This window comes from Chrysochloris asiatica, unplaced genomic scaffold (genome assembly GCF_000296735.1).
Source record: "Chrysochloris asiatica unplaced genomic scaffold, ChrAsi1.0 scaffold00045, whole genome shotgun sequence".
Classification (NCBI taxonomy): Eukaryota; Metazoa; Chordata; class Mammalia; order Afrosoricida; family Chrysochloridae; genus Chrysochloris; species Chrysochloris asiatica.
Genome location: NW_006408563.1, coordinates 8469939 through 8485977, shown reverse-complemented (window position 1 = coordinate 8485977; position 16039 = coordinate 8469939). Strand labels below are relative to the sequence as shown.

At 39.9% G+C, this 16039-nt stretch overlaps 1 protein-coding gene across 1 annotated transcript in view; it reads left to right on the top strand.

Annotated features, from left to right (window-relative positions):
- Positions 1-16039, top strand: part of LOC102833384 (uncharacterized protein KIAA2012 homolog) — a 218089-nt gene that overhangs the window by 146417 nt on the left and 55633 nt on the right. The window contains exon 15 of the mRNA XM_006862029.1: positions 14063-14138. Within this exon, the coding sequence (XP_006862091.1) occupies positions 14063-14138 (76 nt within the window). The remainder of the gene's footprint in view (positions 1-14062; positions 14139-16039) is intronic.

Genomic DNA, 16039 nt, shown 5'->3' with positions numbered 1-16039 from the left:
TCCGTCATTGAAGAAACTGAGGCCACTCCAAGGCCACTCAGAGAGGTGAAGCGGAGTTTCAGACTTCATTAAGCCAGCTGGTTTCTCCAAATTCTGAGCCTCAAATGGAGGGTGACATGGGCTTATATGGGGTCAGACTTGGGGAGGGGGCCAGACCCAGACCTGTGTGAGGACAGGAGGGAAACTAGGGGGATTGGTCGTGCTCCCTCGGTAACCTGATTAGCATTCTAGCTTGTCTCCTGTATGGGGAAGATTGGTCCTATGCCTTAACCTGATTAACATTCTAGCTTGTCTCCTGGGTGGGGAAGATGCAGTTAATGTTTTACCTTTCCTGTCGACCATATTATCCAACAATCCCTCTACTTAGTATATATCCTAGAAATTAGAGTTGCGACATGAATGGATATATGCACACCCATGTTCATCACACTATTCACAATAGCAAAAAGATGGAGACCACCTAAAAAGCTCATCAGTGGCAAAATGGATACACAAATTTTGGTACATACACACAATGGAATACTTAGCAATGTTGAAAAATAGCAACAAAGCTGCAAAAGACCTCATAACATGGATGAATCTGGAGGACATTATGCTGAGTGAAATCAGTCAATCACAAAAAGACAAATATTGTATGAGAACATCATTGTAAAAAAAAAAAAAAACAGCATTCTTTTATCATTACCAGGGGTGGGAGGGAAGGAGAGCAATTCTCTGGCTAGACAGTGCTGCTGCTGTTACGTGTCATCAAGTCAATTCTGACCAATAGCAACCCTGTATAGGATTTCCAAGGAGCAGCTGGTGAGCTTGAACCATCAACCTTGTGTTTCAAAGCAACTTTGCAGTTCACTGCATTAACTCTGGTGAGGCTAGACAGTAGACATGTGTTAAGTTGGGTGAAGGGTAAGGCAACGGAGGGAGGTTGGCAGAAGAAGGCAGGGGAAGACACTGGGAGGAGTGTAAGAGTTAAAGGGAACAGAGATAAATACTGTTATATACATAGACCTGCAATAACAGTGATCTATGGGTAGATACACAGATAGGCTGACTGGGTGTTGGAGGCAGACTAGGAATATGCCTATATAGAAGGCAAAATTATAAAAACTTCTTAAGCATTGTCAAATATCTTGAGAGGATGATTTGCTGGGCCTGGGGCCTCAGGATCACAGTCTTAGGGGATACCAGGGTCAACTGTTGTAATATAGTCCACAAAGACAGTGTTCTACATTCTACTTTGGTGAGTAGCAACTGGGATCTTAAAAGCTCATGAACAGCCATCTAAGGAGCAACATTGGTCTCTCCCTGGCTGGAGACAAGGAGAGTGATGAAAACTGAAAACGTTTGGAAACAATTAGTCCAATGAATTAATGGACCATGTGAACATTAGTCTTCTCAATCCTGAGAACAGAACTAGATGGTTCCCAGCTACCACTACCAACTGCTGTGAAAGGGATCACAGTAGAAGCCGCTGGATAGAGTAGGAGAAATGTGTAACAAAATTCAAAATCATAAATACCAGGCTTACTGGTCAGAAAGAAACTGGTGGAACCTCATGACTATGGCCTTTGATTGCCTTTCAAATCTGAAACTGAACTCACCCTGTGGCTCAGTTTTCAGCCAAGCAATAGACAGGTGTATAATGGGAGCAACAACACTAGTTGTTGAACCAATTGTTACCAAATTTCATCATTTTTTATCACCAGTAAACAATTTAAGATAGAAAGAGCAGCATTTATCTGAGAACAGAATTCAGAAAGGTGGCAGGGGTGGAGGGCAGGAACGGAAACAAGAAACACAGGGAGGATGTGGACTAAGTTGTGTTACACTCAGGGGATTGCAAATCAGTGTAAGATCTGCTGAATGTTAAACTGATCATCTATTCTTCACTAGATTCACAATAAACACACACACACACACACATGAAAAAACAAAACAGCAGTCGGGTTGGATAATCTGTAGGGATCCATCTCACACTCTGTGTGTTTTGCACAAGATTGTACAGAGATAAGCAGAAGAGCCAGGACTGGACCCAGACCTCCTTCCACAGCGTTCTACTGTTCCTGTGCAAGGCTAGGCAGCTGTCTTCACTTAAAACCCAGCTGCCTAATTGGGGCACATTACCCAATAAGCAAGGCAAGCACAGGCTTACTTATTAATCTGTAGTGAACAGTTTCATGTGAATTAGTACGTAAGCACGAGTAAGCCCATGTTTACCTTACTGGGTAACCTGACACTGCAGCTACCTTTGGGTTGGTGATGAGCAAGACACCCTGGGAAAGGACCGAAGTCCCTGGGCTACATCTGGGCTCAGTCTTAGCTGCTACAGTTAGTGAGCAAAGGCCAAACCCAAATCCCTGCCATCAAGTCAATTCCAGCACACGGATTCTGTGGGAATCAGAGAGTAGAATTGCACCATAGGGCTTTCAAGGCTGTGATCTTTATGGAAGCAGACTGTCACATCTTTCTCCTGAAAAGTATCTGGGGGTTTCAAAAAGATGAACTTTTTGTTAGAAGCCAACCATTGTAACCACTACACCACCAGGGAGTCCTAGCAAGGGCCCAGGCAAGAGTGGAAGCACTGACTTGGACCATGGCTATCCTATACTGTGGTGAGCTCTAAAATAAACCCCTTAACTTCTATTGCTTTCCACTCCCTCATCTGAAAACAACAAAATTGGCTTCCAAATCTTTTTCATCATCCTCTTCGATTCCATGACCACAAAATCTTTTTTGTTAGAGGGAAAGTAGAATTCTCAGTGTTACCACTGAAAGAGTCATCAGGGTTCACCCCATAGACTCAGGCCTTCCTAAGTCTTTAATGAATGGGGGAACTTCCTTTGCTGGTCCCCTACTAGGTTCCATGACCATCATGGTTGGATAACGTATAAGGGGTAGTGGGGCATGGGACCAAACATATGGACAGATGGCTCCTGTGTGGTGTCATCAGTGCTCCAAGAGAACAGAAGAAAGTCAACTGATTCAGACAAGGGTAGAAGGGGTAGGGAGAGATCAGGGAGGGTTCCTTGGAGGAGGTGAGGCCTGCCATGAAGAATGGGGTTTACTGAACCCAGTTATCTCTCAAGAATCAGGCTTGCATTCTAACTGAAATGTGAAGCCCTCTGCTATTGTTCTGTTACTGAGTCAGGCCTTCCAAGTAACCCCTTACCCAGAGTGCAATTCTCCATTTGCAAAGAAGGCAAATTTGTCATTGAGGCAAAGGTTCACAATCACCATGTGCCAGGCACAGAAATGCAGTGTGTGTTTTCTATAAGCTGTTTCACTTAATTTGTATGACCTATAAAGAATGAAGGAGTTCTGGCAGCGAAGTGGTTACGAGTTGGGCTGCTAACCTCAAGGTCAGCAGTTCGAAACTACCAACCATTTCACAGGAAAAAGATGAGGCTTTCTGCCCCTGTAAAGATTTACAATCTCAGAAACCCTATGCAGGGTCACTATGAGTCAGAACCGACTCCATGGCACACCACTACCACCACCATAAAGAATGAACTCTCCATTATCCCCATTTGCAAGATGAGAAAATTGAGGCACAGAGAGGTCACAAATGTGGGCAGTGGCAAGGTCCAGATTCACACCTAGGTCTTTGTGACTGCACTAGACTCTGTCCACAATTCTCCCAGTTGTTTATAGTTATTAAAAATAGGATTTACTGACCCTGGAGTACTTGGAGGTGGAGACAGAGAAGTTATGGGGACATCAAGATTTAAACACTTCATACATGCAAGTGTGGCAAATAAGGAAGGAGAGGGAAGGACAAAGGACCCAGTGGTCATTGCACTAGTAGTCTCTGCAGCAGAACCCCAAGGCCTATGTTACCACTGGGCCCTTCTGTGACTTTTCTAGCCTGACTTATGGGCGGCCATTTGTTACTATTGTTACTTCAATTGCATCAGGGAGTCTTCTGGTAGGCCCCCTCCTCAAATGAGGTCCTTGTCCCCACCTGCTGCCAAAGGCGCTCCTGACAGGGAGCTCCACGTTCCAGGCTGGTCTCTTCCCAAAGGGTCTGACTCATCTTTTAGTCTTTTCTTCCCCTCTCTGTGGTAACTTGTGATGTCTCTACACGCTGGGACCTCCTCTGGATTCCATGCCTAGGTGAATACTTGGAGAGCTAGGCGATCTAAACATCTAAAAAGCAAGCACACATAGACCCTAGGGAAACAGTGAGAGGCCAGCAAATGGGAAACACCCATGGAATTCCACCCACACAATTTAGACTTCTTAATTTAAACAGGTTTTCTTTTGGCTAGTTTTCCCACAAATAATCACTTGAGGAGAGGAGAGAACAGGGAATTCATTTGGGGCTCTTGCTGTGAAGCAAGACACTGTGCTTTACATTGTTATTGTTATTGTTAAGTGTCATCAAGTCAGTTTCAACTCATAGCAACCTGATAGGGTTTCCGAGGAGCAGTTGGGTTTAAAGCACTGACCTTGCAGTTAGCATTCCAGTCCTTACCCTATAGCATCACACCTGGACTCCAGGGATATCATTTAATACTCAGTCCTGGGGTGGCGCTGTGGACTAATGCGGCAGACTGAAAAGTCATTTGAACTGCAAATTAGGTGGTTCAAGCTCACTAGCTGCTCCTTGGAAACCCTATACAGGGTCGCTATGGGTCAGAATCAACTTGACAGCACTTAACAACAACAACATAACCCTCTGGGGTAAAGTGTATCATTTCAATTTCACAGATTAGGAAACTGGGACTCAGAGAGTTTAAGTAACTTGCCCAAGGTCCCACCTCCAAGATGTGGTGAAATAGAGCCAGATTTCTTTGACTCCAAGACCGCTTGAGTAGACAAAGTAAAGTATTATAGTGAAATGTGCAAAGACCTAGAGTTAGAAAAAAATGGAAGAGTATGCTCAGCATGTCTCATGCTGAAAGAACTGAAGAAAATAATTCAAGCCTCAACTTAACAATATTGAAGGAACAAAAAGTATTGAAGAATGCAGAAAGCATCAAAAGAAGATGGAAGGAATACAGAATCACTGTGTCAAAAAGAAATGGTCAATGTTCAACCATTTCAAGAGGTAGTATATGATCAACAACCAATGGTACTGAAGGGATAAGTCCAAGCTATACAGGTGTTCACAAAAAACAAAGCTTCAGGAATTGACAGACTATCAGTTGAAATCTTTCAACAAAATGATGCAGCACTGGAGGCACTCACTCATCTGTGCCAAGAAATTTGGAAGACAGCTACCTAGCCAGCCAATTGGAAGAGATCCATAGCTGTGCCTATTCCAAGAGAGGTGACCCAATGGAATGCAGAAATTATCAAACAATATCATTGAGACCACCTGTAAGTAAAATTTTTCTGAAAATAATTCAAAAATGGTCGTTATAGTACATTGACAGAGAACTGCCGGAACTTCAAGCCAGATTCAGAAGAGGACATGGAACTAGGGATGTTGTTGCTTACGTCAAGGATATAATACAAAGTTGTGACTAATTACTAAAACCAAAAGAACCATGCCTCTGCCCAGGGTTTGTGGGCATTGTGTTTAATTTAATTTAGTTTGGTTAGTTCAGTTTGGTCTGGTTTGGTTTGGTTTAATTCGAAAGGTCTTTCCTTAGCATCAGTTCATATTGCCATCAAGTCAATTTGAACTCACCCATGTATATTATATATAGAGTTGAACTTGGCTATAATCTTTGCAGATGTAGATCTCCCAACTTGTTTTCCATAGTACTGCAGGATGGGCCTGAATGACCAACCTTTGGGTTAGCAGACAAGCACACATTGTTTGTACCAACCAGGGATCTCAAACACCTCCATAAAGAGCAATTTATGATTTCCAACTTGTGCAAAGAAGGGAGGCCTAACCAGGGTTTGAAAAGTTTCTCCTGAAGCTATAAAGGAAATAGGGAGGTATAAGTAGAGGCCCAGTCTACACAGCATTCTACTGCTGGAAGGTGGGACCACTGCAAACGGCAGCCCTGTGCTGTGGTCCTAGGGTTCCTTGCTCCCACATTGTTCCTCATGGGACCTGCATTGCTGGGCTGCCATTTGGGACTCAGAGTACTGGGTTCAGAGTATTTTGCTAGTTCATCACAGCCTAGCTAGAATCCTGGTGTGGTGCTGTGGGCTAATGTGTCAGACTGCAAAGTCGTTTGAACTGCAAGGTCAGTGGTTCAAGCTTACCAGCTGCTCCTTGAAAACCCTATTCAGGATCACTATGGGTCGGAATCGACTCGACGGCACTTAACAACAACAGCCTAGCTGACCTTCACACTGTGGTACTGCCTTATCTTTCCTTTAGGAAAGTATTTCAAAGGTTTCCTCCATAGTGGTGTGTCCTCCTACAGAATGTTTCTGACTTTCTCCTACTTAAGTCCAGGATGGAACTGCTATGTCTCCAGAGAACCAGGACACAGTACTCATCCCTTGATTCTGAAGAGTCGTCTCACTTTCCAGGAAAGGAAACTCATTTCTAATATGGGACCTAAATGAAAGTAGAGATAAGGGCAACCTCAGAAAGGAAATTTATACCACTCTCATTATGATCAAAGATGTAAAAATCCTTAAAAAATAATAATAATAATTAAATCATCAAACAAATTCTTAAACTCATATTTAAAAATATATATATCATGACTAAATTCAATTTCTATGAGGAATTCAAAGATGGTCTACCATTTTAAAATCTGCTTATATAATTCCTATTAAAAAGTTAAAAGGAAAAAGTATATACCAAGGTTGTATCCTTTCACTATACTTTATCTGTATGCTGAGCAAATAATCCAAGAAATTAGATTATATGAAGAATTACATGGCATCAAGATTGGAAAGAAGACTCATTAACAACCTGGGATATGCATATGATACAGTCTTGCTTGCTGGAAGCTAAGAGAACTTGAAATACTGATGTACATCGAAGACTACAGCCTTCATTATGGGCTGCACCTTGGTGTAAAGAAAAAAAATCCTTGCAACTGGATCAATAAGTAATATAAATGGAGGAAAAATTTGAAGTTGTCAAAGACTCATTTTGCTTGGATCCACCATCAACACTTATAGAAGCAGCAGTCAAGAAGTCTTTGGAAACATATTGTAACAGGCAAATCTGTTGTACAAGACTTCTTTAAAATGTTCACGTGCAAATGTCAATTTGAGGACTAAGGTGTGTCTGACCCAAGCCCTGGTATTTTTAATCGCCTCATATGGATGTGAAATTTGAACTATGAATAAGGAAGACCATAGAAGAACTGATACATTTGAATTATGGTGTTGGAGAGAAATATTGAAAGTACCAGAATCCACAAAAAAGAGGAAGATCTCCAACAAGATGAACTGATACAGTGGCAGCAACAACTGGCTCAGACGTAACAATTCTTTTGTTCTGTTGTGCATAGGGTCGATATGAGTCTGAACCGTGTCCATAACACCTAACAATAACAACAAACAGAAAAATCAATTGTGTTTCAAAACACAAAGCACAATTTTAAATGAAATTTTAAAACAACTATTATTATAGAAAATCCCATACACAAAATTAAACAGGACAGAACAATAAATCCCATGTACCCATCTCGTAGCCAATATTTTCCATCTTCACCCCTTCCATACCATTTTGAAAAAAAATTCTAAATTCTTATCATTTTATCTTGATATACTTCAGTATGTAGCTCTGAAAATAAGAGAGGAATCTTTAAGAAAAAGATACACATAATACCATTATCACACGTAAAAATTTTAAATGTGATTGGATATTCAGTGTTCAAAGTTCTAGTTTTCTCACATTATAATTGTTTTAGAGTTTGTTTGCAATGCTTGACATAGTCTTTTAGTCTCAATTAAGTTATAGGGTCTTATCCATTTCTTTTCTTTTTTTTTTTTTTTTTTTAACCTTTTATTTTTAGGAAATTGAGGCATTGTCGTGCAAAGTTTCCCACAATCTAAATTTAGCAGATGGTTCAACATATCTCTCTGTCTTCTCTGTTTCCTATATGTTAATTGAATCTAGAGGCTTCGTCAGATTCAAGGGTAGTTTTTCCTTTGGACACTACCACTTCAGAGGGTATTATTATCTTCCATCAAGACACATACAAGAGAGCTTGTAGAAAATTGGAATGAAAAGATAATGAAATTTTTCCATGAACTTTTTTAAGCTCTCTATTTGGGGTGTCAGCAACTAGAAAACAATTCATTCAAGATTGCATAATAATGATGTTGTAATTCTATCATCCTTCATTTATTAGTTGGGAAATTCCTATATAAAGAGAAGAATTTCCTCATCCAACCAAAACCCCAACTACCACTGAGTGCAACCCAGAGACCCTTTAGGACAGAGGAGAGCTGCTCCAGAGTGTTTCCGAGGAGGCTGTAAACGGAAGCACACAGCCTCATCTTTCTCCCACATAGTGCCTTATGGGTTCCAACCGCCAATCTTTCAGTTAGCAGCCCAACACTTAACCCACTGTACCACCAGGAATCCTTTTTCCTCATCTTGTTGTTAAGTGCTGTCGAGTCAGTTCTGACTCATAGGGTTTCTGAGGAGCGACTAGACCAGAGAGCTTGAACCACTGACCTAGAGGATTCAAAACAACTTTGCAGTCCAGAGCATTATTAACCCACAGCGCCACATAGTGGTACAGTTTACATAAGGAGGATACATGCTTAATTGTTTTTGTTTATTTACCAATTTTCATAATAAGTTGGTTTAATAGGATCCTACAACAGTGACCTAGTTATTTTCTTAATCACTATTGTGAACTCATGAATTTATACAGATGGAAAGGTAATTTGAAACATATCACATTTATAATAGAGATATATATAACCTCATCATAAATCAAAAAATCCCTGGGGGCATAACAGTTAAATACTCTGTTGCTACCAAAAGGTTGGCACTTCCAACCCATCCAGCAAGTGGAGAAAGACCTAGCAATCTCCTCTGACAAAAATAACAGCCAAGGAGTGATTAAGTCGGGGAGGAGAGCAAGAGTTAAAGGGAATAGAGATAAGCCCTGTTAGACAGGGCTTCTACAGTGATCTACATAAGGGTAGACAGATGAACAGATACACAGACTGTACAAAGGACAAAGGGTGTGGGAGGGAGAATGAAATATGCCTAAAAATTCATAAAGGTTTGACAAAATATATTTGTACATGTGTATTTTTATCTTTGCTGCTAACATATCCATGAATGTGGTAGAGTATTTGTTGTTGTTAGCTGCCATTGAGTTGGTACCGACTCATAGCAACCTTATGCACATCAAAACGAAACACTGCCCCATCCTGGGTCAACCTCACTACTATTGCCATGCTTGAGTCCATCGATGCTGCCACTTGGCCAATCCATCTCATTGGGGGTCTTCCTCTATTTCGCTGATCCTCCACCTTACCAAACAGGATATCCTTCTCCAGTGACTGGTCCCTCCTGACAATATGTCCGAAGTATGAGAGACGAAATTTGGTCATCTTGGCCTCCAAGAAGCACTTCGGCTGCACTTCTTCCAACTCAGATCTATTGATCTATGGGCAGCCCATAGCACTTTTAATATTCTCCTCCAACACCATAACTCAAAAGTATCAATTCTTCTACAGTCTTCCTTATTCACTGTCCAGGTTTTGTATGCATATGAGATTATTAAAAATACCATGGCTTGGGTCAGGCCCACCTAGTCCTCAAGCTGACATTTTTGCTCTTCAACGCTTTAAAAAGGTCTTGTGCAGCAGATTTGCCTAATGCAATATGTTGTTTGATTTCTTGACTGCTTCTTCCCTGAGTGTTGATAGTTGATCCAAAAAGAATGACGTCCTTGTTAACATATAAGAATGGAAACAAGAATCACAGGAAGGAAGTGGGATCGCAATCTTTGAAAGGAAATGAAGTATATGATTTGTTGAATGTGCAACTGATGATAACTCAATTCACAATAAAAAGTTTTTATTTTATTTTATTACAACCAAGAAAATCCTATAGGGTAATTCTACCCTGTCACATGGGGTCACTACAAGTCAGAATCAACTTGATGGCACTCAACAACAGCAGCAATAATAAATATAACAAAAGATGGGTGAAGAAATGATAAAATGTTATTAAAATAAATAAAAGTAAACCTGAATGAATAAAATGTTTTATATCATGCCTTATTTAATGTTCACAGATAGAAAGATTCAGTATCATAAAGATGGTTTGTTGTTGTTAAGTGCTGTTAAGTCAGTTCTGGTTCATAAAGACTCTATATTGGATTTCCAAGGAGTGACTGGTGGGTTTGAACCACTGACCTTGCGGTTAACAGTCCAGTGCTTATCCTACAGCATCATACCAGGACCCCAAACTCATATAGAAAGACCAAAATTAGCCAATAAAAGTTTAAAGAAATAAAAAGTGGAAGAGCTGTCCCTGCCAGATATCCAACATCACTTTGTTGTAATTGGTAAGTGCCATAAATGAGGCAGACAGAAGAAAATAGAGAATTCAGAAATAAATGTACCAGTATGTAGAAACTTGGTATACAATGAAAGTGACATTATAAAACACTAGGGAAATGAGGAGCTATTATTTACTATGTCTTTTTTAGAAAACTGGTTATCCAGTTTTCAAATTCTTACCTCACAAAATATATGAAGCAAATGTCAAGTGTGTTCAGGACCTAAATGTGAAAAGCAAAACCTTAAAACCTTTGATAGAAAATATAGGAGACAATCTTTATGAAGTTGAGAAAGGGACATTTTTCTTACCCATGATTCAAAAACACAAACTTTAATGAAAATTACTGATAAATCTGACAGTACTAAAAATTTTAATTTTCAACAAGACAGCATAAACAGAGTTGAAAGACAAACCACAGATCGGAAGAAGCTAAGAGCCATGTCTATAACCCACAAAGAATTAATATGTAAAATACAATGAGAAAGTCTATAAATAGGTAAGAAAAAAAGACAACCAACCCAAAAGAAAAACAGGCAAAATATGTAAACATGTAATTAACTGAAAAAGAAACTCAAATAAATGGCCATACATAAAAAAAAGTTCAACCTTGCTTCTCATCGGGAAAATTCAACTTAAAACAGCAAAGAAATATCATTTATCAAATACAAAATTGCAACCGTTTCAAAATCTGTAAGCACCCATTCTTGATGAGGATACAAAGTACCAAATATTCAAAACAATTTGGAAATAGCCACAAAATTTAGGATGCATAAATTCTGCAATCCAACAATTCCACTCCCAGGTATACCTTAGAAAACATTTGCAAGTATGAACAGGACTCACCTAAGAAGATTCATTGCAGCATTGTTTGTAATTATTAAAAATCCGAAATAGTCAGCAGTAAAAAGAATAAATCATAGTATGTTCATACAATGAAATATTTCACAACAGCTTGAAATCAGTGACTAAAAGCTATATAGATTAATATGGATTAACCTTAAAAGTACAGTGCTAAGGAAAATAAAGCAAGTTACAAAGTTCCCTAAATTATACCATTTATAACCACTGAGTCCTGATGTGACACTCTAGGATAAACCCCAAGGTCAGTTTGAACTGCAAGGCAGGGGGTTCAAATCCACCCGCCACTTCTCAGAAATACTATACAGGTTGGAACCAACTTGTAGCCTGTAAATAACAACAACCACCACCATTGAACCACCAGGGCTCCCCAAATAAAGTTTGTTGTTTTTACTAAGTGCCGCAGAGATGGTTCTGATTCATAGTGACCCTGTATACAGGGTTTCCGAGGATCGGCTGGTGTGCTTGAACCGATGACCTTGGGTTCAAACAAACCTTGTAGTCCAGCGCACTAACCCACAGTGCCACACAGCATCATGTGTTGTTTATGGGTGCATTTCTATGCATGAAGACTGACAAACACAAAATATAACATAGCAGTTACCTCTGGGGCAAGAGTGAGGGAAATGGGATGGAATAGTGAGTGAAACAATGAAGGCTTGGACTGTATCTGAAATGCTTTATTTCTTTAGAAGAAAATGTGATTGTGATGTGTCAAAATACTAACATTTTACCAAGTGAGATGTAAATACATGGATGATCATTATAAAGTATGTAGCATAGTGGTTAGAAATCGGGCTGCTAACCTCAAGGATAACAGTTCAAAACTACCAGCTGTTCTGCGGGAGAAAGATGAGGCTTTCTGTTCCCATAAAGATTTACAGCCTCGGAAACTCTGTACAGGGTGGCTATGAGTCGGAACCGATTCCATTGCAGATAACCACAATATGCTTCTAATATTTTATAGATTTTAAAAGCAGTTAAAAGATATAAGTTATTATTCAAAGGACTACCTTAGTTTGTTCCAATACTTCCTAAATATCAGGTTATTTTACTAGGGGGGAAGAAAAATCATCCTTCCATGGTCCACATGACAGAGCTGACAAGGATTCGATGCTAATCAAAATGGTGAAATTATACAAATGTAGAGCCTTAGTTTTTGAGCAATACAAATGCGCCCTCTACTGGTACTGTCATGCCCTGTTCCAAAGTTCAAAATCATATATGTCAGAGACAACTTTTCCTGATCCTCAATATGAAGGAAAGAAAACTTCACAGAATTCTTCTTATCACAAAGAAATTTTAACCTGCAATGCATTTTTCACATTAGCAATTTTGTAGCCATTCCAAAATCTGGAGTTCGACTTTGAAATTGTGGATACTAACCTTAAAGCTTGGGAATGGAAAAAGGGAATTCAAGTTGAAAAGGGACTCGGAAAAATAATTAATTGAACACTGAAAAATGAATGAACTGTATTATTAAAGGAATAAGGAACACTGGTGGTATCATGGGGTAAGCCTTCTTGTTGTATGCCATTGAGTTGGTTCCAATGAGGTTTCCGAGGAGCAACTAATGAGTCTGAACCACTGATCTTGCTGTTCAAACCAACCTTAAAGTCAAGTGTTTATACTACAGCGCCACACCAAGGACCCGAGGTAAGCCCTTGGCTAATTGAAAGGTCACAACTGGAACCCACCAGCCACTCTGTGGAAGAAAGATGTGGCAGTCAGCTTCTGTAACGATGTGCAGTCTCACAAACCCTGTAGGGTAGTCCTGTTCTGTCCTAGAGAGTCACTATGAGTTGAAATTGATTCAATAGCAGTGAGTGGTAAAAGAAAAATGCTAATGAACAATAGGTGAACTTTTAAACTCCTTTAAAGTTACAGTATGAAATTGACTGCAAGCAAGCATCTATGACCTTTCTCATTCTTAATGAGTTACCTAATCTGGTCAGAACAGCACCCATCATGTGGCCTCCTTGACCCTTCCTCAGACAGTGACATTTGGGAGTTTGTTTTGTTTTTGTGTTTAATCAATCTGTTATAATCATACTGGGTTTTTACAAAGTATTTATACATATAAACATCTTATAATATTATTTTCTTTTTTTCTTCTGGTTCTTTTTTATCTACAATACATATTTTACTGAGTTCTAACACACTGTTTTGGAGCCTTGGTGTGGCACTGTAGGATAAGCACTGGGATTCTAATTGCAAGGTCAGCAGTTCAAATCCACCAGCTGCTCCTCGGAAACCTTATAAAGGGTTGCTATGAATAGAAACTAAGTCAACGACACTTAACAACAACAACAGCACACTGCTCTATAGTTAACATTTTTACTTATCAGCCCCTATTTTCTATGTTGCTTATTATTCTTAACATAATATTTCATATCAAAGTAATGTATCATAAATTACTTCCTCTGGCTTTCGTTATTGGATCTTATCTATTTATTATTACTATTATCCATAGTGTTATCATAAATAAGCTGGTACAAAAAGTTTGTTTCTTCGTTTTAGTTATTTCCTTCTGATCAATATTCAGTAGTAGGATTCTTGATCAAAGGCTTAGGGATATTTTTCTAGCTCTCGATACGTTCTGTCCTATTGCTTTCCCAAAGTGTCACTAGTTTCCATGTTACTTGCTGTGTGCATGCCCTGATTTCTGCCGTCTTCGCTCACTTCTAGGTATAGTATACCCCATCATTTTCATTTGAACTAGTAGACATTTTCCCATGCTTGCTTCTCCTCCAGTGATAAGTGCCTGGTTCTTTTGCTGATTGAGGATGCCCTTTGTTTTCACAGATTCAGAATCAAGGAGCATGACCCTTAGCCCTTTCAACACCTCCCCAACCCCTGAGCCACATTCTGTCCCAAAGGGGTAAGTATGTAGCCTTCTTCACTTTTATTTTGCTTTTAATTAATTTCTGTTGGTTTGATTTTTTGTTTTTGGTTTTTTTCTGGGAGACATATACTCTGGCAGCTGGAATTAAGTTGTTGTCTAAGAAACAAAGATTCTTGAGGAAGATTATATTGCTATGTAATGCTTTGTCTGGATGGGTTAAAAAGTAAAGACTAACTGTAACAGAGTTCCAGTTAGTCTTCACTGTAAGACTTCACTGGAAGGAGCTCTGGTAGCATAGTGGTTGCGAACTGCAAGGTCAGCAGTTTGAAACTACCAGCTGTTCCATGGGAAAAAGATGAGGCTTTCTGCTCCCGTAAAGATTTATAGCCTCAGAAACCCTGTACAGGGTCGGTATGAGTCAGAACTGACTCCACGGCACATAACCACCAACTGTAACAATATGGAAGTACCTTTTTTTCCCCATTTGTCCATATATCTGAGACCTTCAGAAATGCCTAAAAAACTGAGTTCTGTCAACTCAAGCCATGGGTTCTCCTCTCAGCAGATGCATTGCTAACTTCCATTGAGGGCTTACTATGCACCAGGCCTGTTTAGTATATCTTAGCTCATTGACTCCCCTGGCTCAGTCAGGCTCTAATGATACAAGCCCTCTTTGGCAATAGCAGCTGGTGCTGTTGTCTGCCTCAAACCTTGAACCATTGTCAATTGTGATCTCCCATGAATTTTGAGGAGCCCTAGCGACACACTGGTTAAGTGCTGCTAACCAAAAGGTCAGTGGTTAGAACTCACAAGCAGCTCCACAGGAGAAAAGTCCTGCTAATCTGCTCCTGTAAAGAGTACAGCCTAAGAAACCCTACGGGGCAGTTCTACTCGGTCATACAGTGTCACTGTGAGTCAGAATCCACTTCATGGCACCTAACAATTTGGTAAGAGAATGGCCCCTCCTGCCCTGCTGCCTAAAGATCCCCTCATGAGTCAAAAGGCCATTGTTCCTCCAGGAACAAAGGGAGAAGTGCAGTGTCAGATTACACAATAAGGAAGGTGAACAATGACTTACTTGTGCTTACTAATGCTTTTTACCGTATGAAATTATCTCTAGAGAAGCAAAACCGATGAAACTTATATATGTATATAGAGAGACGTTTCTGTCAAGGAAATTGCTCACACAGTTGTACAAGTGGGAAAGTTCCAAGTCTGGATGAACCAAGTCAGCAGATAAACCAAGATCAGCAGGTCAGACAAGCAGGCAGGCAAGAAGTCCAGAGAATCAGAGATTGGAGGACGCCAGATGCAAGATCCAGACACAGAAGAAAGCAAGCAATCTTTGTCTGAGTGTCTACATTGGAAATATCCTTTTAGTTGATTGGCTGCTCAGAGCAGACCTCAGCATAGAGTTCATAACATTATATTAGATCTCGTTATGGGGAATAGCTACAGCTCTGCTATATCCTGGCCCAGTCAAGTTGACACAAAACCTTAACGATCACACTATGTAAAATTGTTCGCTACAAGTAAGCCCGTGTTTCCCAATCAAATCCACTGCCTTTGAGGTGATGCTAACTCACAGTGACTCAATATAGGGTTTTCAAGTCCCACATTGAAGCAGACAGCCTGATCTTTCTCCCACAGGATGACTGCTGGGTTTGAACCACAGACCTTAGTGGTTAACAGTGCAATGCCTAACCCATAGCACCACCAGAATTCCTTGTGTGTACGTTTTGTATACTGAGGAATCCAACCCTGGAGAAGTGTACTTGGATGGCTGAGCAAAATGCTTCATCCCTTCCACAACAATTTCACAAGTAATAATAAACTAAAGAGATTAAATCATTTTAAAGACTTTTTTAAATTATGAACCAAAAAGAAAAAAACACAAGCATTCCAAAGAGTCATTATAGTCATTGTAACTGAAGTTT